The following is a 23,595-nucleotide window of genomic DNA, read 5'->3' on the forward strand; positions in this document are numbered from 1 at the left end:
TAAGAACAGGAAGAGCATCTGTCTTATATACTACTTATACTTCACCCGTTGAACAATGATAGTCACATAGTAGTTGCATAATGTTTATTAAATGGTACTGACTCTATAAGCCTCTTTATGCAAACTATTTTTCTTTCAGAAGATTAGAATAATTAACTATGCTTTATTTGACATGCCTCCAAAATGACATGAAATTTACTTCATAAATTAAGGACTCTTGGGTTAATTACGGTAACATGTGCATATAATTCAAGCAGTTGGGAGGCTGAGGCAGGAAGAGAGTAAATTTAAGGCCAGCCTGGGCTAATTATTAAGTCTAAGGCCAGCCTCAGTTACCTAATGGGACCTTGCCTCAACAAAACAAATAAAAACAAACAAACAAACAAAAAGCACAACAACAATATAAAAAAATAAAAAAAATCCAGAGAGACATTGAAGCCTTCTATGACAATCTCCCCACCTCCAAAAAAATAAAAAAAATAAAGGAACAGCCAAGACAGAAAGCTATTGAAGAGAGCCCTCACAAATTGTGATAAAGATGCTGCTGTGTAGCTCTTCACAGAAGATGGCCTCTGATGGAGGTGGGGGGCTATGGGGGTGGGAGGGAGAGGGTTTGCTTTTCTTTAAGGGGCTGGCCACTAGGAGTTTGACAATTTGTCAATGAGTATATAGGTAATACAAATTTGACTTGGTGTTTTATTTGTTTTTTTGGGGGGTTTTTCCCTCAGTTTTTCTGGAGGAGGGAGCACAGAGGTAGGAGGGTAGACCTGGGAGGAATGGGAAGCAAGTTTCCAGGGCAAACTGTATGAAATTCCCAAATAAAATAGATAAAAATATTATATTGAGAACAACAACAACAAAAAAAAAAACCCAAAACCAATCAAACAACGCCCCCAAATACATATAACAAAGCATCTGGAGATACAAAGAAATACCTAATATCTGCAGGAAGAAGCAATTTGGCCTAATAACCTAATATATGTAAAATGATATCCTAAACTTAATAATAACTACAGGAAGAATAATAAATACTTTGGGGAGGGAGGAAGAAGAAATGTTGAACCCTTCAATAACTATGCCATTAGTAAAAGACAGTATGTCTTCCCTAAAGAACCAGTTCACAGCAGATAATGAGTTAATCTTAAACAAAAACAAGATAAGAAACCACCCTGCTCTATGCCCTACCCTAGCCACTCCCTATTTCTCTTCTCTTTCTAATACAAACTGATCAACAATTATCTGTATTGAACATTTTTATTTCCCTTCAATAGAACCTACCCCCCAATGCTTACTCCTTGCCAATTCTATGTTCTAATAAAAGCACTGCAATGTCACCAAAGAGCGATAGGAATTTAATAGGCAGATGCATACAACCCAAAGGATTTTCTCTCCAAATACAGGAAAATGTAATTATTCCAAATTACTGTGATATTTTAAAAACTGTTAAATTGAGGGTTAAGGCTACAGTTCAGTGCACAAGGTCTTGGGTTTGATCTCCAGCACTAAATATCAAAACAAAAATGAACAGCCTTGTGAGTTTTGATAAAATCTACTTCATTAGCTGGGCGTGGTGGTACACACCTTTAAACCCAGCATTTGGGAAGCAGAGGCAGGTGGGTCTCAGAGTTCAAGGTCAGCCTGGTCAACAGTGTAAGTTCCAGGACAGCTAGGGCCACTTGGAGAAACCACATCTCATCCTCCCAAACCAAATCTAGTTTATTAATGCTGGAGACATAAAGATTTATTCATCTCCAGGCGTTGAAATCATAGGTACCTGTTAGGTGTCCAACACTATGTTGGGAACCAAGCTCAGTAAGGGTACTACATGCTCTTAAAAATGACTCTGTTCCCAGTCTTAAATTAACTACATTTATCTCCCTCCCCCCATCTCCCCACCTCCAAATTGCAAATCAGGGACCCAGGATGGCAGTCACAACCTACGAACATGAGAGATATGCTACAGAGGAGGCTGCTTACAAAGACTTTCACATTAATCAGAATTTTATGTGCTACAGTGTTTTGTGTTCAAAAGAGTCTTTAAATAGAGAATATTTCAGCTGGGTGGTGGTGACATATGCCTTTAATCCCAGCACTTGGGAGGCAGAGAAAGGCGGATCTCTGTGGGTTCGAGGCTAACCAAAAAGAGAGAGTATTTCATACCTGAAGGTTTTCTAACATCATTTTGTCCAGAGCCTGAATGAAGTCCTCATCTTCTACACAAGGCACATGTTTCAGTCCACCTCCTTTAATCATCACCTCCTTGTCAAAACAAAGAAAATACCACAACAAACGTTCACTGTGATGCTTCATAAGTCAGAGCCTTTCTATACAGATGTAGTTAATATAACCAAAGAATGAAAGTTAAAAGAACATGTTACCCAAGGGAAAACTGAATGCAAGTAAATTTTCAAGAAAGCTAATTTCTTTTTCATAATCACAGGCTCAAATATTCAAAATCACTACACAATAATAAAAAAAAAAACGGCCATACATACAGCATTCTCTTCATCAGTTTCATTCTCCTTGTTGGAATCTGTGAGGTAATCTGTATTTTCCTCTTCTTCCTCTTCTCCCTCCTCTTCCTCATCAGAACCCTCCTGAAATTAACATCAATAGATGATTAAGCCCTCTGAAAGGGGACTTGACATATATTAAGAAGCTTCCTTTTATGGAGTCTGTTCAAAATGAATGACAGAAGTCAGAAGACAACATTCCTACATGCCAGAAACTAAAAGCTAGTCACCGGGTAGGTCAGACAGCACACAAAGCTGTTGCATAAACTTGAATTACACAAGAAGAATTTACTGAACCTTCTCGTCTCTAAGGAAATTTCTCACTGTAGTTTTTAAAATATTCATTTCAAATTTAATACCACTAGATAAAGGCAATGATACAACACTAAGTTTTTTTTACAAGGTTCTTTAATTTAAAAATTATCTTGTACTTTATTGCTCTCATTTTTTACAGTAAAAACACAAAAACTCAATCTGCAGCTCAGAAAAGTAACGTGTCCAAGGACTCACTGCTACTCAACAAACACATTACTTCACTCTTAAACATGAGATTCTTTTTTTTTTCTTTAGTGCTTCTGTGAGTGAGTGAAAACATATGCTATTCTTTCTGTGCTAGGCTCATGTCACTTAACACAATACCTTTCAGGTCCATTCACAATGACACAAGTTAGCATTTTTTATATAAGGGAATTAACATTTCACAATGAAGACATACCATATTTTCTTCTAAACCACAGAAACCATCAATGATTGATACAGAATTGACAGTTACCAACCTGATTATTTCAGTGTATTTAGGTATCACAAACATACACTCAATAACTAGGTCAAATAGGTGTCAATAAGTTTTAAATCCACTATGCTAAACTCGGCTGCTTCTCAACGTGCCAAGTGAGAAATACTCCCTAAAATAAATGACATTAATTTGTACTACTGTTAGTTGTTACATGTAAAAAATAATTCCAAGTCCCAAAAGTACACTGTTACTACAAACATTTGTTAAGTTTTAAGAATTCTACATGGAAAGATTTCATAAAGAATACAATGGCCAGTAAAGAGTGTTCTCCACCAAGCCTGATGACCTGGACTTGATCCCTGGAATACACCCACTAGAATGAAAGAACTGACTCCCAACAGCTCTCTTATGACCTTCAAAGCAGTGCTGTGGTACACTTGTGCACCCATACCCACCTCCAATAAATAATAAAAGTTAAAATTTAAAGCATAAGCTCTATTTTCTAAGGTAGTTCTGTAATTTAAAATTAAACTCACAAATGTTCTTAGTTAAGCATGGTGTATATGCTTATAATAAATCCAGTAACTAAGAAAGGAAGGTTCAAGGTTATACTGCTGAGCCAAGCTGGAGTCACCTGAGAAGGAGGAACCTCAACTGAGTAACTGCCTCCAGACTGATCTGTGGGTATGTGTGGGGAATTATCTTAATTAATAACTGATGTGGGATGGCCAGGCCACTCTGGGCAGATGGCTCAGTGGTTAAGAGCACTGGCTGCTCTTCCAGAGATACTGAGTTCAATTTCCAGCACCCACATGACAGCTCACAATTGTCTTTAACTCCAATTCCAGGGTATCTGACACCCTCACACAAACATACATGTAGGCAAAACAACAATGCACGTAAAAACAAAAAACAAAAAAACCTGGGCAAGCTAGTTGGAGTCTCTGCTTTACTTTCTCCATCCAACCCCTGTTGTGGCTTTCCTCAACGAAGGACTGCAATCTCTAACATGATCTACACCATCCTCTTTCCCAAGTTGCTTTTGATTATGGTGTTTATCACAACAACAAAAACCCAAGTAGGACAAAGATCATCTTCAGGTACACAGTAAGATATTGGAGACCCTGTCTCAAAAGCAAACAAACAAGCAAACAACCAATCAAAAGCACACAAAACAAAAAACTAGTCTTAAATCTGCCCTTGAAGAAAATGAAAATGAATTCGTGTGTGTGTGTGTGTGTGTATATACATATATTTCAGGGGACAGGGTCTCTCAATAAATCTAGAGCTCACTGATTCAGTTAAACTGGGTAGCCAGTGATCCTCCAAGATTATTCAGCTAAATGGGAATTGCAGGTTTCTATGTGGGTGTTAGTGTTCAAATTTGGCAAGGCAAGCAATTTACGAAATAAGCCATCTTCCCGGCCCCACCCATAAATAAATTAATTATAAAAGATGCCTCATATTAAAAAACTAGGTTAAACTAAGCTGAATGAATTAACACCCCTCCCGTTATTTTTCAGTCAATAAAACTGCTTCTCAGGATTGGTTCAAGGACTCCCATGAAGCACAATTATCGCTAGATAACTTGTAATATCTAATATGTTTAAGTGCTATACAGCATTGTTTAGGGTATGACTAAATAAGTTTGCATATGCCTAGAACAAATATATTACTCTCAAATATTTTTTATGTGAGTAGTAGAATGCATAGAGGAAGGGCCAACTGGATAAATATATTCATTTTGAAGAACAAGAATACATCTGTCCTGATTTCCCTAAATGCTACCATAATAGGTAGAATTATAAAGTGATCATTAATACACCACAAAGCCTGAGCTAGCTGGTCATGTAAGCAGGAGAGACAATGTAACAAAAAACAAAGTGCCCATGATATATACTGGCTCTGGTACTACTCTTGAGATTGTGGGCAAATTACTTACCCAATTTGTACCTTAGTTTCTCATTAATATCAACCATGTTCATAAGAAACAATCATATTTACGATAGGGAACAGTATAGCAAAAATCCAGTAAATATTATTGTTATTTTAACAATAAACCTTATCACTTTTTATTAATTATATAAATGTTGCAGAAAATGTTTTAGTAGATCATCTAATTAATCTTCAACAATTATTTGTGTTTTTAGCTGATATTTAAGAGAAAATTTTTGGTTTGGGAGGTGCTAAGACATAAAAAAAGTAAAGATGGGGCCGGAGAGATGGCCTAATGGTTAGGAGGACTTGCTGTTCTTGCAGAGGATCCTGGACCGGTTCCTCAAACCCACATGGCAGCTCACAATGATCTGTAGCTCTAGCTGTAAAGGCTCCAGTGCATGCTAGACACACACACACACACACACACACACACACACACACACACGGATTTAGCTCAGTGGTGTGTGTGTGTGTGTATATATATGTGTGTGTGTATGTATTATATATATTATCATTATATTATACACTTATCATTTTATATATATATATATCATTATATGGCTGTATTTTATTTTTTTTCTTTTCTTTTCTTTTTTTTTTTTTTTTTTGGTTGTTTTTTGAGATAGGGTTTCTCTGTAGTTTTGAAACCTTTCCTGAAACTCACTCTGTAGACCAGGCTGGTCTCAAACTCACAGAGATCCACTTGTCTCTGCCTTTTGGGTGCTGGGATTAAAGGTGTGCAGCACCACCTGGCTCCTTCTGTTTCTAATAAGTTGAAGTCTTGCCTTTTCTTTCTCCACCGGAGTAAACAGTCATAGAATTCCTCTCCCCATGTTTATTACTCCACAACACATCTTTCTTCTTTAATAATTTCTCTGCTTGTATTTGAAAGATAGCTATGAGGAACAGAGGAACCTTGAAGGGTGAAGAGAAGCATTCCAATCTCATTTTTCTCAGTCAACCCACCTTTTTAGACAGCCATATAACTCCTCCAATTAAACATTTGTTTGCATTTCTCTCTACCACAGATATAGCATGTGTAATTTTACCTTCTTTGATTTGAAATACAAGTAATTTAAAGTGATAAACCCTTCCAAAACACAAAGTTCAATACTGAAACCAAAGAAATGAGGGCTGGAGAGATGGCTCAGCAGTTAAGTGCACTGGTTGTTCTAAAGGATCTGTGTTCAATTTCCAGCATCCACATGGCAGTTCACAACTGTCTGTAACTCCAGTTCCAGGGAGTTTGTTTCAGAACTACTCAAGTCGGTAAAAATAAAGCAACGTATATGAATATTTAGTCAATAAAATAGTTTTCAGATTGTAAAGCCCACAGATTGTTCATATTCAACAATAAGATTAAGACACATAGGAGATTAAAACAATGTTTTTCTCGAACTGCTAATTAAATAAAAATGCTATGATCATCCTAGTTTTGGTGTCTATAAAAACCCTTCATCAAGGATGTTATAATAGAATTATATTAGTTACATTTTCAGTAATAAAACAAACGAGAGATGTCTATTAACTAAAAATCTTTACTCAGGCTGGAGATGGCTCACATGGAAAAGCACTTACTGCCAAGCCTAATGGTCTGAGTATAACCCCTAAAACCCAAAGAGAAAACTAACTCCTACAAACTGATCCCTGAGCTCCAATTGTGTGCTATGGTACAGACAGGGCCATGTGTGTGTATGTAATAAAAAGCTTTTAAACTATTTACTCGATCAAATATTCTTCTGCACATATAGCCACAAATTTATCTGTAGATATAAAAGAAATTACTTCTTCTTCTGGCTCATTCACTTCACTTTCATTTCCAGACTGTTCTTCAGTTTCAGCTCCTCCTTCTTCTTCTTCATCATCCTCTTCAAGATTTTCCCCTTCTGTCATAGAATCTTTGGACTCCTTGTCATTTACTAGGCCTTGAAAACAGGATAAAAGTAGGAAAATACATTTAGAAAGATAAACACTATAATATTTTTTAAACCAACGCTTTACTTAAAAATTATGAATTAAATAATCAAAAGCCATTTTCTCAGAATAAATGATCAGAATTGAAAATAATTGAGAAACACTGTAAAAAAACTATACATTTGCCTCTAGACTAGAAAAATAATATGTAAGTATGTATATACCTCTTTTCCCTTTTCTTAAAGCTTCAAATACTTAAAAGAGTATCCTATCCCGACTAAACTCTCTCAGACATATATAAAAAAGACCCATGGCCACAGTCTACAAATAATAGTTCAGCAAGCTCCAAAACTACAAAAATAAAATAAAAATCAAGTCACTTTAATGGAGAAATTACATTTGGCTATCAATTTCAATGCACTTTAAAAAGGAAAGAATTACTAATAATGTGTATTAGTCTTTGCATTTTATGAGTATCAAATGTCAGCGTTTGAATTACTAGACAAATCAGTAACAACAAAAATTTACTCTAGTGCTCTAAGCCCAAGCAACTGGTAAAATTATTTAAGCACAGAGCAATTAATGTACCTATTTTCAGTCTAGAGGGAAAAAGAGAATAGATGAATAAAGTTCAGAAGTACCTAATTTTAAAGCAAAATTCATACTGAAGACCAACAGATAGTGTCTCAGGTTACGTTTCCATTAATGGAAGTATTTACTTATTGCTTACTAGCTTTCATACATAAAAGTAGTAGATTTTATGTGTGTATGTGTATGTATATGTATGTTGTGTGTATATCATGTCATGGCATAAGTGTTGAGGTCAGAGGACAACCTACAGAAGTCAGTTCTCTCCTACCATGTAAGTTCCAGGAACCAAAGTCAAGGTCAGGTTTGGTGGCAAGCATCCTTACCTGTTGAGCCATCTTGCAAATCCCTAACTAGATTTTAAAAACAAAACATTTGGGGGCTGGAGAAATGGCTCAACGGTTAAGAGCACTGACTGCTCTTCTAGAGGACCCAGGTTCAGTACCCCAAACCCACATGACACTTTGCACCTGTCTGCAACTCCAGGACCCAACACCTATACACAGTAAAATACCAATGCACATAAATAATAATAAAAACATTTTAAAAACCAAAATATGACTGATAATTATCAAAGGCAAAGTCTAAATGTTACCAGTAAACATATCAACACAGAGATAACTTCTGTGATATGAAACATTACATCATTGTCCTCCCTTCTTTAAATATGCATCACTGAGAAAACAATATGTAAGGAACCATTTTGATAGTAATGCTTCCAAAATATCAGGAAAAATATTATTTCTAACATTTCATTTGTACTGCAACAAAGCTTCAAAACCAATTTTTAAGTACTGCTTTTTGCATTTGCTCAACTAAATAATAACTAAACTATGAATTCCTAGGAAACTGTCAATGTAAACAATGTATATAAACCATGCAAAATACAGACAAAATTTAGAATATTAAAATGTTAGAAGTATACTTGGGGAACAAAATAAAATGCATTTATCTTTCAACTTGAATTGCTTCGTGATTCAGTTTTTCTGCTTATCACAGGAGTGGTAACAGCTGCAAAGCCTCTGTTTAGGTGGTTTAACGTGTATTTCTCTGCTTAGTTGAACTTATCCTCCATATAGTTGGAAGTCACAAGAGCGTGTGTTTTTTATCCTGTCTTATACCTTAGCTGGTGCTTTAATTTGAGCTTTGTTTGTGACACATAAGTAATACCTCCATCATTCTGGCAAACAAACCATATTCATTAGAACAAACTTTCTTGGTTTACATATGTCATGTTCATTTACCTATCCTTACAGATGCTAGCCTATCAATTTGCTTGTGCACTTCATTTAAAAGTGATAATAACTTGGCATGGAAAAAATTTTTCTCTTAATTTCAAACTGTATAAAATGTGTGCATTTTGTTGAGTTTTGTTTATTTTGTGGATTTGTTATCTTGTTTTTCTGGGACAGAGTCTCCCTTAATATTCATACTGGCCTTTGACTCTTTGCCTCTGCCTTCCAAGTGCTGAGATTACAGGTGTTTGCCACTGAACCACATATACAGAAAATTTCAAACAACCAAATTTGTTATTTTTGGGTGCATTCTTCTACAATTTAAAATTGGGAAACACTGGTACTAAATCATTTTTAAGCCTTTAAAAAATAAATATTCAACACATTTGGTTCACTGGTTTTCTTTATTCTATTTTTAAAAATCCTTATTCATCATATGCTAAATTGCCTTATTTATTATTAATTAGAACTAGTTTTGGACCTTTAATAGCTTTTGGCTTTGTTTACAATTTAAGAAACATATTCTTTTGCTCTAAAACATATTTATTTATGTATCTTATTTTCTTTCATTTTTGTATTTTTATGTTTTTATTTTTCCAGACAGGGTTTCTCTGTGTATCCCTGACTGTCTTTGAACTTACTCTGTAGATTAGGCTGGCTTCCAACTCACAGAGATCCGCCTGCCTCTGCCTCCTGCGTGCCAGGATTAAAGGCCTGTGTCACCACCACCTGGCTTGAATATTATTGTCACTTCTCTCTCATCTGTTCTTTGCAGTACTAGTTGGAACTCCCAAAATAAAATTAAATAATATCACTTTGGCTTTACTTTTAATTTAAAAAAGTCTTAGCCCCCTTTTCGTTCTAGTCGATCTATCTAAACAAATGAAAGTCACTTTAAAAATAACAGTGTATAAAATGGGAAAAACCTTAGAGTCAAACAATAGAATTAAGTAACTAAGGCAAATTCAAACAAAGGAATATAATCTATTTAAAAAAAAAAAAGATTTAAAAAAGTCCAGTTACAAAACAGCAAAAACCATGAAAAATAAAAAAAGAATACAAAGTATATCAACACATCATTCTTTCTGAATGCAATAGGTGATTTTCTTTGAATTATTCAGAATAACTGCCATAAACATTATCTGTGATAATACTGTAAATGGTTTAAGACATTAAAAAATAATTTTAGTATTTCCCACTAGCTTTACTCTTTGCACTGGATGCTATAAAACTAAAATGAGGCGTTTCCAGGTGCATAAAGACAAACAATGAAAGGCAAAAATATTGCACAATCCTATAGTCTATTAACAGAAAGCTTACTTAAAATATATCCTCTGCATATAAACTCTTCCTTTTATCTAACCTCTAAAGTCAGGAGGAAAACAGAGACAACTTGGCACAGACCCATTTTAAGTGCCACCATATTTAGAGTTTCAAACCATATATGGTAATTCATTTTTTGCTCTTTGGGCCCTCCCAAAAGAAATTCAGTCTTTTAACTCTTTAATTTACAAAAAAATAATCTTTTCTCTATCTTTACATGCAGTTGAACCATTTATGAAAATTTCTGGGCTCTAGGCTACACTTTAACAATTTAAAAACTGATGGAGGAAGGTCATTGGCCAATAAAGAAACTGCTTGGCCCTGTGGGTGGAGTAAACAGAACAAAATGCTGGGAGGAAGAGGAAGTGAGGTCAGAGTCTCGACATCTCTCCTCTCCGGAGCAGACGCCTGAGAGAGACGCCATGCCCCACTCCCGGCATGAAGCTCCGACCCAGGATGGACTAGGCTAGAATTTTCCCGGTAAGACCGGTTCTCACAGATTATTAGAGATGGGTTGATCGGGATGTGAGAATTAGCCTGTAAGTGCTAGAGCTAAAGGGCCAAGCAGTGCTTAAAAGAATACAGTGTCTGTGTAATTATTTTGGGTAAAGCTAGCCGTAGGGGCGGCCGGGTGCTGGGGATGCAGCCCCGCCGTCCCTATTACTACAAAAAACATATAAAGAATATGAATACTTAAAATGATAAATATAAGATGATAAGCTTTGCTGAAGTGTTTATGTAATTGGAAATCTGAAAAGAAAAAGAAATTGGGTAACTTGGGTCAAGGTTGAAAAGCCAAGATTCACCCTAGTTCTTTGTGAGGTGAGCAACAGGAAAGTACTTGCACAGTCAGTGGCAGGAATTTGAAAGAACCAGGCAAGCACAAGTATGTTCTCCAAATGAGGAATTACCTTGGAGATAGCAAGTTACCAATATTCTGGATGCCTGGGGTAGGGAGGGGACTATTATTTATGCCCCCTTTACTTTAAACTGATTCTTGAGACATATAACCTAATAAAGTAATAGCATAAGCGTAACTGAAACTAAAGATGTGCATGAACATTCTATATGCTAATGAGAAATAAAATAATAGTTTTACCAATCCTGAAAACATAACTTTGAAAATACTACAATAAAACAGATGAGACAGAAGAGCTGTTAGCATACAAACTAGGTTGACATGACTAGACCTTGTACTTGTTACCTGGTGACAGAGCTAGTATACTGCTGTATTCCTCAGGGGGTGACACACAAATGAGGTTAAGTCTTCTACAACTACCTCAGAAGGATGAAGAGAATTGTAAAGATAATCTTCTAGCAGCGCATTTTCTCTAGACTCTGAAGGACAGCCAACTCTACTAACGAATAAGATCGGAAATTTTGTAGAGTTACTCCAAACTTTAAAGTGGTACTCCCTTCCACACTCCAAAGTCCGTGTGTTCTCAGGAATAATAGCAGTTGAAAATATGCGATATATATGAGACCTTTCATCCAAAGGCTTGATCAGAAACCCGAGTCTAAAATTAAGAGCAGTTCACAAGATTGTATTTTTCCTTCACTATCACTTGCTTTAAGTCCTGCTTGACTTTTTTTTTTTTCAATCTGAGATCTCTTAGTGAAACCAAATAGGTCACAAAGGTCTCACCTAACCCTATTATGCAATACTCAACATCAAAGATACAAAGTATGCAAATACAAAACTCTGACTGGAAACATTACAAAACAGATTCTAGAGACAATCTGACCAAAGCCCCTTCATTTTCTCTCTGTAACGAATTGCTTACCTAGTTTTATTAAGAATTCTCGTTCCAAGTCTTGTACCTGCCTGATGGATTCTTCCAGAGAATTACAGAGTTTGATCTTTGGTCTTAGAAGTTCTAGTGTATCACTGATCATGTAATCTATATCAATAGGAAATGGATGGTCTTTTGTCCAAACCTCCAAACTTTTCTTCCACCAAACATAACGCTGATAACAAATGAAAAATAAATTTAGCTATAAGAAATTAATAACAAAAATTTAAAATATAAGTTGTATTGTGATGTTACCTAGTTAAAATAACTAAGTTAAAAGATTGAACAAGAAACCTATACTTTTTATTAAAAGTCAATAGCAATGATCCTAATCCCAACCATTTCCTCCTATCTATGTAATTTTTGAGCCAGTTGTTGACTTTAGTCAAACATTTTTATTCTGGCTGTCATAGGTTAAAAAAAGAAAGAAAGAAACAGACATGGAGAGTATAAACGAAATGCCAAATACTCTTTCAGGTACTCTGAAACAAAAGTAGAAAACCCATTTCCATGCCCCATAGTTGACACATTTAACTTTATAGAAGCAGATTCGATGCCACAGTTTTGATAAATTGTCATTATTTTTTCTATGCTATTTGCTTCGATATTTTTTTTAAAAAGGTCATTAAAGTATTTGAGGATTGAACTTTTTGAAAAATATAAGTAAATTATGAACATTTACTAAACAGCTACCATGTACATGCTACTATGTAGATATTTCTCCTCTATACTAGTGTGTTCCATCATTTTACCCGCTCATGTTCTATTCCTAATATATATTAACAAGTAGCACAACCTAAACATATATATTATAAAAAATGCTTTTTTATAAAAAATATATTTTTGCTAGCACAAACGTGTTCTTCTTCCTCTTCACCTTGTGGCCTAGGCTCTTGTTATTCAAAGTGTGGGTCTCACCAGGAAGCTTATTAAAATGAAATGTAGATTAAGTTCCAATCATTTTAGCAATGTCCCAGATAATACACATGCACTTGGAGTTCAGCATTTTTTTTAACCTGCCTTCTAGAACCTTCTAAAACATAACCTATACCTATTCTAGTGAGATATAACAACCTCACCGTAGAGGGCTTACATTTTCATATTCTAGGCAGAATAAAAATCTCATCTCTGAAGCCTAACTCTTATTTTTCTATCAAACTAACTTGGAAAACACCTTTGTTGATTTTCAGTCCTGGGTATTTCTGTGTGGCTCTTGTATCTGAGGCTGAAATAGCAGGCATCAAAAAAGATTCTACTTTGGATATTAATACTTACAGCCATCTCTTTTAAGCATAACTCAAGTATTTAATATAGACATCTCCAGTTTAAGACAGTCCTTACATAAAACAGACTTTTGACTCCCAAACCTGCGAACTTCTTCCCTCTTTTCTTGCTCATAAATTCATAAAATAAGGCAGTAGATACAGGAGTAGGATTAAGTTAAAAATGAAATTCCCCAACATTATTTACTCCCAGATCAATCCTGGCTACTATGTGGATGCATTTCCAATGCCTGGAGTTATAATACTTCTTCTCAAGAGGTAAATTGCTAACAACTGTGGTTGTGTATGATCGAATACTATTGATATTTACTCAGCAACAACTTAAGCATTTGATGACGAGCTGTCCTTTCTAATTAATATTTATTATATTGTATTTTACAGGGAATGATGACTGAGGTATGTGCAACCAACCTAGAAGTTACCGTGTGCGATACAAACTTTACAGAAGTTGTACAATTACACCTATATTTGTACTGAATTTAATTTACGCCATACTTAATCTAAATCGAATTATGGAATAAATAAAATATAAAAAGCACAGCCCAAGAGTTTACTAATAAATGCATTTGGTTTCTGAACTATAAATGTTTACATGATCTGCTATTTCTCTAAATAGGTTAGTAAGTAAACAATTAAGCAGATTAAATTGGATCTTTTAGAAACAAGCATTTTGGATATAAACTAAAACATGCATGAGAGAAGAATGTTATCAAGTTGCAAGTAGCTGGTTGTGGCAATGCATATCTATGATCCTAGCACTTGGGAAGCTGGGGCAGGAGGGTCATGAATTCAAGGCCAGCCTGGGCTATGGTGACACACTTGCTCAAAAAACAAACACCCAAAACCTTCAGGTACTTTAAGAATTACTGTATCAAATACCATAATCTATATACTGTGCCAAATTCACAATCTACATAATTCTCAAAATTAGCAACCAATCATTATTGATAATAAATGCTGCAAAAAATTAGAGTGTGTTTGTGTATGAATCCATCACACAATTAATTTAAGGTCTCTACAATAAGTACAACCTAATTTTGAACATATATAAACATATATCATGTCTTTGCTAAAATTTTTGTTGTATATTCATTCAATGATACCAAACTGCATATTGTGCTTACATACCTGAAAATATACAAGGAAGCAGTCAAGTTTTCGTTTACTGGAACCTCTGTCAAAGTACTGGCCACAGGTATCCAAAATAGTACATACTAATCTAATTCTAAACAGATGCTCAGGAGGGTCCAGTGAACTTGGAGAACCATCAGGGTTGACACCAAATGAAGTAAAAGAATAAAGAGTTCTGAAAATAACAGCTGATTCCACCATTCTGTAATTATAAAGTTCTCCTAAGAACTTGGCACTACTAATACGCCTCTGGTTAAATTTAGGTTGATTAACCTGAAAAACAAAACAAAAAAACACCCCACAGGTTTTCACTGAAGAGTAGCAAAATAACTGGAGGGGTTAATCAAACTTAACAGTTATCAAGTATTCAAAGAACATTCACCAGAGAAATGAAGATAATTTCCTTATTCTTTGCCTAATAATGTGGCCAACTTTAAGTATTCTTTCACTCTTTAGGCATATAAAGAACATGTTAGATATTAAGTTGAAAATTAAGCTATCATTAAATGAGCTTTTCCTAAATAGTTACACTATAATTCTTCCTATCAGCCCACCCAACCTATTCTTTGTAAACTATGAATCAAGAAACACAAGTTGTTGATTATATAAGATTCATATTATTTAAAAAGTACTTAGAAAAAAAGAAAATAAAAGTAAAAAGTACTTAAAGAAAATTCCTATAATTATCAATTTTTGTAATTAATATGCTTATAAATTCCTCAAAGTTAATTCTCAACAGTAAGTTAGAAATAATAAAAATTTAGTATAATCTGACAAAATAAGCTTTAAAAAGCTTCAGAAAAAAAAATACTAGTGACTGTCTGAGGTTGTAGCAGGAAATTTAATACAAGTTTATTCACAAATAACTCCCAAGGAGCAGCAAATAATTTAATGAAAAAAAGGAACAGTTATTCCAATAATTATTTTTCTTTTTGTATGTTCTTGTTGTTGTTTGTTTGTTTTTTCGTGGCAAGGTTTCTCTGAGTAGCCCTGATTATTCTGGAACTCAACTCTATAGACTAGGCTGGCTTTGAACTTACAGAGATCTTCCTGCCTCTGCATCCCGAGTGCTGGGATTAAAGGTGTGTGCCCAAATTATTATTTAATTCTAAGATTTAGAGACTGTTTATGTTCTCCACAAATTCTAACCCGGTGACAATAAAGGAAATCTGTTACCTCCATTCCCAGTCGAATATCTTCAAGTACTCCATCCACAACATGGATTCCAACATCCTCCTGGTAGAGTACTAATCCTGCCAAGAGGTTGGCTACACAGTGAATACTATTGTACTTCACGTTCCAGATGTTTATCATACAACAAATGACATAGTCTTTTACTTCTTGGTCTTGCCAGGGCAACTTTCGCATTTGTCTCAAAACCTACATGAAGAAAATATCTAAATTATTAAGATAAGCATGTATAATAATTCAGCTACTTTATTTAGTCTTATTATCATGCAGAGACAGAGAACTTTTAAAATCTGAAATACTTCAATTTTCTTACTTTAGAAACAGGTAAAATGAGATTTATTAATACTGAAAATTTATTATCATTATTCTCTAAACCTTTCTCAAAATTCTTAGAGTTTTTGGGTTCTTAAAGAAGAGCTAATGAGATGGCTTAGTAGGTAATTACAAAAAAAAAAATCAAACTAATGGTATATAGTTAAAGACTTAGCTCACTGAAAAAGAAAAGCCAAGGTTTGCCAAAATTAGTGTTCTCTTGTTTGACACAAATAATCTCACTTCAAAATTTACTTTCTAACAAAAAAAAAAACAAAAAAACAAAAATCAACCCTCAAGTTCAGACCAATAAAACAGAACAGATGACCTAAAAAATAAACTTACACAATCAGAGCCATCTAATCTTTCACAAAAACATACACCAGAGAACAAAACCAAACAAGACAGCCTCTTTAGCAAAACATACTGGATATCCATCAGGGAAAAAATGAAGCTGGATCATTATCTTTCCCTTGAAAAGCAAATTCAAAATGGATTGAGACTTTATTAATGAAATACCTGAAATGTTGAAAGTCTAGAGGAAAACATGTTAACACACAGGCACAGGAAAGGCCTTCTTAAAAGAACTACATAAGCATAAGAAATAACCCAAAAAATTAACGGAGTTGACATTTAAAAGCTCCTGCACCTGAAAAAAAATTAAAAATCACCAGAGTGAAAAGATATAGAAATGAGAACTGATTATTACTGTTTAGTTAAATACTGACAATATCTTCTAATCAATAAATGAATTAGGAGAAAGAAACATAAATGATAATAAATATATGGAAAAGTGTTCAAAATCCTAAGCCATCAAAGAAAGAAATTAAACATTATGAGTCCATGTTACCCCAATCATAATGGCTATCATCAAAAAAAAAAAAAAAAGCTGATAAGAATGTGGGAAGATAAACCTTGCATCACAATTGGTAGAAATATTAACTAGTATAGCCACTATGGAAGTCAATGGGAATATTCTTCAAGGAAACTAATAACAAAACTATTACACCATATGACCAAATATATCACCTGGGTATATATCTAAAGTATTCTAAGTTACCGTACCACAGAGATACCTGAACATCCGTGTTTACTGGTACACTTTTTACAATAGTTAAGACGCCCATCAACAGAGAATGAATAAAAAAAATATAGCACACAATGGAATCTTAGTTATAAAAAAAGATGAAGTTATGAGATTTGTAGGAAAATAGAGATACAGATCATTATATTAAGCAAGATAAATCATACTTAGACATATAGCACACATTCTCTCTCATGGGGACTCTAAATTTAAATTTATGTTATGTATGTGTGTATGCATTTGTAGAATACAAAGTATAAAAAAACTTGGGGAATAAAGACAAAAACTTGGATGGATGATGGGGAAGGACAGAATAAGGGAAGGTAAAGGAATGTATGAGATATGAAAGATGAGAAGACTAACAGAAGGACAGAAGGGGATCAAGAAGAAAAAGGAGGTGTGGGGGAGGGTAGGAGGAGGAAAAAGAATGACACATTATGTATGAAAAAGCCATAGTGAGACCCATTATTTGGTATATTTAAAAAGTTTAAAAATCAAGTTGGGGAAGCGGCTCAGCTATGAAGTGCCTGTTATGCAATCATGAGGGCCTGAGTTTGATGCCCCTCAAAGTCCACATTAAAAAAAAAAAGCCAGGCTTGAAAACACTCCTGCGATCCAATGCTGGACAGGCAGGGACAGGAAACTACCTGAAATTTGCTCACAAGTCAGGAAAGCTGAATTTGTGAGCTCACAATTTAGTGAGAGAAAACACCTGATCATTACTAACCTTTTGGCCTCTACATGAATATATACATGCACACACACAGACATGTATACATACACACAAATGTTTTAAGTCACTTAAGAGAGAGGATAACTTCGGTTTCCTTGTGTGTCAAATAGTAAAAGTACTAACACTTATTTCCTAGTTCACGGGATCAAACAAGTTATGTGTAGCATATACTGAAGTGTATAGTAAGATAAAAATGCTCTAGATGTTAGTTTTACTATTTCAAAATTTCTTAGAAACAAGATAATCTGCAGAGCTCTCGCTGAAGACAGACTCTCCACTTTTATTATGGAAGAAAACGGATACTACTGGCAGATTGTGAAATAGTCCTTTCATGGCTGTTTTCTATAGCCATCTTTCAAGTACTGAGCAAAGTACTGAGCATGCTCTCCTTATCACTTTCACTGGAAATGTCACCACTTCATCACTATGGAACCTTCCAATGCTTCCAAACTTTCACCCCATTCTAAAACTGCTTTAAACAACTCTGAAGCACAGCTTCAATTTTCAAAGGTGTAGTCATTTCTTAACACTTTCTACCCTAAACAATAAAGCTCTGCAGTTTATTACATGCCAACTTGTAAAGTTAACAAGGAACATCTTAAAAAGTACAGTTTTTAACAAGGTAACCACAACAATTAAGTGGTTCGTAGCCTTTTCTGAAAAATATCATCTTGTTGTGATACTCTCAAAAAAATAGATATCTCAATTTATGAAACTTCAGAGGGATCATGTACCAGTTTTCTGTCTAGCATGCACAAGGCTCTGGTTATCACCAGCATCCCTATAAACACTAAACAACAATATAAAAAGAACAACAGAAAGAAAACATTTTAAATATGTACAGCATTACAATTAAATTTAGAAGTGAAACACTGATGTGGGCTGCCCCTCTGTATGCTGCAAATATGTTTTATTACCAATGTTTAATAAAGATGCTGCTTTGGCCTGTGGCAGGGCAGTATATAGCCAGGTGGGAAAGCCAAACTGAATACATGGAGTCAAGGGGGATGCCAACAGCCACCAGAGAAGCAAGATGTGAGGTAACAAGACACAAACCTCACGGTAAAATATAGAATAATAGAAATGGGTTAATTTAAGTTGTCAGAGCTAGTTAATAATAAGCGTGAGCTAATAGGCCAAAGAGTTTTAATTAATATTAAGCCTCAGAGTGGTTTTTCAGAACTGGAGGGTGGGAGAGAAACCTCCAGTTACAAAACATGATAAAAAGTCAAAAAACAAAAACAAAACAAAACAAAAAAAAACAAGGCATACACCTTAAATATTCTGTACCATCCCATGAATTCCTTCTTAGGATAACTTGAACAAAATCATTCATAATAGAAAAGTGGTCTACTCCTACCTGTTCTAGAATGTGTATGAGTGCAGTATCATCACAAATTTCAAGGTGACCATTACTAAATGATCTGATTCAGATTTTACCTTCTCAGTAGTGACCTTAGAGAGATCCTTGTACAAAAGTTTTCGGACATACTCCTGAAGAGGAGGACGTTTCTTTCTCACAGTCTTTTCAGCTGGAGGTGGGTTGCAGTAGTAATATGCATTCTCTACCATTGTAACATACCGTGCATCAAGATGCATTGCTTGTTTTTTTCTCATCATTTGTTCCTAAAAGAAAATGTCTAGATTAACCCAAACATTCTATAATGCATGAAGTAAAAACACTTACCTGCTCTGAAAGGGCTATGGCATAGAGGCTAAATCCTGATGAGGAGACCTTTTCAGTCACACTTCAAGTTGAAGTTGACCACACTAAGTTCTAAGACCTTGGGGGCTAACAGTTTTCTTCTCTGTAGAGATAGTCCAGATTAAATGGTAAAATACTGGATGACATAAACTCTAAGAAGGAATTTATAATCAGTTACACACAGAACAGCTCAAGTCAGAGTTGTACTTTTATCTGATTTCTATTCCTTAATTTCACTTACACATTTGAGCCTTCTGCTCCTCAGGGTTAATACAGGCTCACGTAGATATAAATCAAGTCACATTTATAGCAGTACTCTTTTAATATTTTTTTGGGTTCAACCCTATGAACTAATATGTTCTAAAAATTGTGGTAGCATGATAGTTTACATCCTGATAAGGTGAGTGATCCCACACACACACCTTTAGCTTTGAATCTTACCACTGAGAACAAAAGTTAAGCTAGGAATAGAGAATCCTAGAATGAGAGCATTTTGGTTTCATTTGATGGTCATCACAATAGTTTCTGCCAAAAACCATACAAATAAATCCATGTTTCTTCATCTCAAATCTTACCAGAACTATTTAGCCTCAAAAGTAGATTATTAAGTAAGGTAGATAAAATGTCACAACCAAGGTATGTGTAGTAGGTTACATTATGAAATAAGTGTAATAATGCTTAATAAACTTGATGCTCATTTCAAAATCCTAATCAGCTAAACAACTTCTCTTTCAAATCAAAATTTAAGATTATATTTTATGATTTTCTCTAACTTTTAAAATCTATGTATTTTATATTATGTATATATGGAGTTGTACACATGCACATATGTGTGTGATGCCTGTGGAGGCCAGAATAGGGTATGAGATCTCCTGCAAAAATACAGGAAGTTATGAGTCACCTAAAATATACATCAGGAACAAAACTTAGGTCCTCTAAGAACAGTACATAGTTTTAACCATTGCTTCATCTTTCCAGCACTATTTTTATAATTTTTATTATAAAAAATAATTTTGGGGGCTAAAGAGATGGCTCAGTGGTTAAGAGCATTGGCTGCTCTTCTAGAGGTCCTGAGTTCAATTCCCAGCAACCACATGGTGGCTCACAACCATTTGTAATGAGATATGGAGCCCTCTTCTGGCATGCGGGCATACATGGAGGCAGAATGTCATATACATAAGAAATGAATAAATCTTTAAAAATTTATAGTTTCTAGGTTATACTTTACATGACACATTAAAAATGGGTAGAAACAGCAAAACCAAAAATGATCCCCACCAAACAGTACTGAGTACCTTTTCATTTGAATAATTTGTTTTTGAGTAAAATTCATTCTCCCTTAATAAAAAATGTATCATTAGTAAGTGCACATATGTATATGTGAATATGCACGCACAACGTGTATGTGGGTACATGTGTGTCATAGCGTATGTATGCAGGCCAGAGGACACCTTTATGGAGTCAGTTCTCTTGTAACTTTTTGTGTAGATTCCAGGAATCAAGCTGAGGTTGCCAGCCTTGCACAGAGAGTGCTTTTACCCACTGAACTGTATTGCCAGCTCATTAATTTTTTGGTTTTTTTTTTTTTTTGTTTTGTTTTTGGTTTTTTGAGACAGGGTTTCTCTGTGGTTTTGGAGCCTGTCCTGGAACTAGCTCTTGTAGACCAGGCTGGTCTGGAGCTCACAGAGATCCGCCTGCCTCTGCCTCCCGAGTTCTGGGATTAAAGGCGTGCACCACCACTGCCCGGTTAATTTTTGTTTTGAATTAACTAGCAACAAAGGTGAAAAAATTCCTATGGCTTTCCAGGATAGCAATTCATTTGTGCAGTATACTCTAGGTTAGGCAGAAATGCTTGTACTCAAATGGCAGAGGAAGACAACCAACATTGATTAATACTTTGAATCCTTGAGGTAAATCAAGACCCTCAACTTTTTACCAGGATCTACAAGTCCTTACCAAAAGCACACTGGTCCTCAGGTGTGATTCTGGAGATCTGAAAAGAAATCGTCCACAGGTCTCCAGTAGAGTACATGCCATTTCAATATGATGATGAGAAAAGTCTGACAGAAGCATCTGGAATAATAAGAATGATGAAAAACTACAAAGACAACACATGAATTCTAAGAGAGAAAGAAAACAATACAAGCATCTGTGTGTAATAACATGTAATATGACAATAATGAAAATCAAGTCTACTTTAGTAGGTTTTATTGCTGAATATCTTGTTCAACATCAAATCTTTACTAAAAACTTAGATATGTTTAACATCTCTTTTCAGAAAGGAAAACTGATATCAAATTCTTTTCTATATTTATTAGATGCTATGTATTTTACTCTATTATGTATGTGTGTAGTTTATGTATATGTGTGCATGTATGTGGATGGCTTATCTTAAATGGAAAAGGGCTCAGAGACTCATCAATAAAAAAGAAATATAACTAGCTTATGGGATAAGAGAAAACAAGATCTAACTACTTGTCTGGAAGAAACACATCTAACAAAGGTACTCAAAGATTAGGTCAAAGATGGAAATCAATGCATAATGCAAATATCTAAAGCAAACAAAAGCTGAAAACAAACTGACATAGCTAATCCAATATCTCATTGTTATAGTCTCCTTTCTGCTGCTATAATAAAACACTCTACATGTGGAAGAGCAAACAGTTATTTCAGCTTACAGGTTTTATAGTCCACTATTGAGGGGAGTCAGGAAGGAACTCAAGCAGAAACTCAAAGAAGCCATGGAAGAAGGATACCGCCTGCTGGCTTGCTCACAGGCACATGCTTAACTAGTTTTCTTACACAAGCAAGGACTGGGGGCTGGACACAGGGCTCAGCAGTTACGAGCTCTGACTGCTCTTCCAGAGAACAGGAGTTCAATTTCCATCACCCACATGGCAGCTAACAACTATCTGTAACTCTAGGATCTGACACCTGATGGAGGAAGGTCATTGGCTAATAAAGGAACTGCCTTGGCCCATTTTATTGGTTAGAGGATAGGTGGGAGGAGTAAACAGAACAGAACGCTGGGAGGAAGAGGAAGTGAGCTGAGAGACTCCACAGCTCTGCTCTCCTGAGCAGATGCCTCAGCAGAGACGCCATGCCCCGCTCCCGGGCAGACACACGCCATGAAGCTCCGACCCAGGATGGACTAGGCTAGAATCTCCCCGGTAAGCGCACCTTGGGGTGCTACACACAGATGATTAGAAATGGGCTAAATTAATATGTGAGAATTAGCCTAGAAGAGAATGGGCCAAGCAGTGATTAAATGAATACAGTTTCCATGTAATTATTTCGGGCATAAGCTAGCCGGGCAGGCGGCTGGGGTGTCGGGGACGCAGCCCCGCCGCCGCCCTTATTACTACAGACACCCTCTCACAGACATCCATGCAGGCAAAACACTAATGCACATAAAATAAAAAAAATAAATACAGTCCAGGACCACTTGCCTAGGTATTGTGTTATCCATAGGGGGCTGGTTCCTGCTATATCAATTACCAACCAAGACAATACACTACTGACATGCCCATAGGCCAATATGATCTGGGAAATCCCTTGACTGAGACTTTCTTCTAGATTAAGTCAAAGTAACAATTAAAATAAAGTAGATTTACTTTAAAATAAAATGGAGTTTGAACCAGATTTAGTCAAAAGAGATAAAGTAGGCAACTATATAATAATGAAGTGAACAATTTACACAAACATTTAACAGGGGCTGGGATAGGGAACTAAATAGCTCAGCAGGTAAAGCACTTGGAATAAAGGGCAAATTTCAATTCCTTGCAATGTAAATGCTGAGTGGATATAGTGGCCACCTGTATTTTGGTGCTCAAGAGACTGAGATAATGTATTCCCAGGGAAAACTGGCTAGCTAGAATAGCCAAATCAGTGAGCACTAGTTTCAAGCGTGAGACCCAGATTCAACATATAAAGTGAAGAGAGATGGAGGAAGATAGCTGGCATAAACCATGGCTACACACACACACACACACACACACACACACACACGCAACAATAATGAAAAACAGAACTGGAGAGATGGCTCAGAGGTTAAGAGCACTAACTGTTCTTGCAGAGGATCGGGTTCAATTCCAAACACCCATATAGTGGCTCACA

General features: G+C 35.4%; 1 protein-coding gene and 1 long non-coding RNA gene across 9 annotated transcripts in view; one reads left to right on the forward strand and one right to left on the reverse strand.

Annotated features, from left to right (window-relative positions):
- Positions 1-13,859, forward strand: part of LOC121432652 — a 48,792-nt gene extending 34,933 nt beyond the window's left edge. For both annotated transcript variants that reach the window (XR_005972212.1, XR_005972213.1), the window contains exon 5: positions 13,705-13,859. This is a non-coding gene — a long non-coding RNA (uncharacterized LOC121432652). The remainder of the gene's footprint in view (positions 1-13,704) is intronic.
- Positions 1-23,595, reverse strand: part of Upf2 (UPF2 regulator of nonsense mediated mRNA decay) — a 101,034-nt gene that overhangs the window by 17,055 nt on the left and 60,384 nt on the right. For 6 of the 7 annotated variants that reach the window (XM_041630763.1, XM_041630764.1, XM_041630760.1 and 3 more), the window contains exons 11-18: positions 21,436-21,552; positions 19,215-19,400; positions 15,631-15,834; positions 14,452-14,727; positions 12,032-12,215; positions 6,973-7,112; positions 2,496-2,597; positions 2,161-2,259 (exon numbers count right to left, since the gene is read on the reverse strand). In XM_041630763.1, the coding sequence (XP_041486697.1) occupies positions 2,161-2,259; positions 2,496-2,597; positions 6,973-7,112; positions 12,032-12,215; positions 14,452-14,727; positions 15,631-15,834; positions 19,215-19,400; positions 21,436-21,552 (1,308 nt within the window). The remainder of the gene's footprint in view (positions 1-2,160; positions 2,260-2,495; positions 2,598-6,972; positions 7,113-12,031; positions 12,216-14,451; positions 14,728-15,630; positions 15,835-19,214; positions 19,401-21,435; positions 21,553-23,595) is intronic. The other variant, XM_041630765.1, reaches the window with a different exon arrangement.

The sequence above is a fragment of the Microtus oregoni genome, unplaced genomic scaffold (genome assembly GCF_018167655.1).
Source record: "Microtus oregoni isolate MIOR12 unplaced genomic scaffold, Mior012 000035F_ref0000213, whole genome shotgun sequence".
Classification (NCBI taxonomy): Eukaryota; Metazoa; Chordata; class Mammalia; order Rodentia; family Cricetidae; genus Microtus; species Microtus oregoni.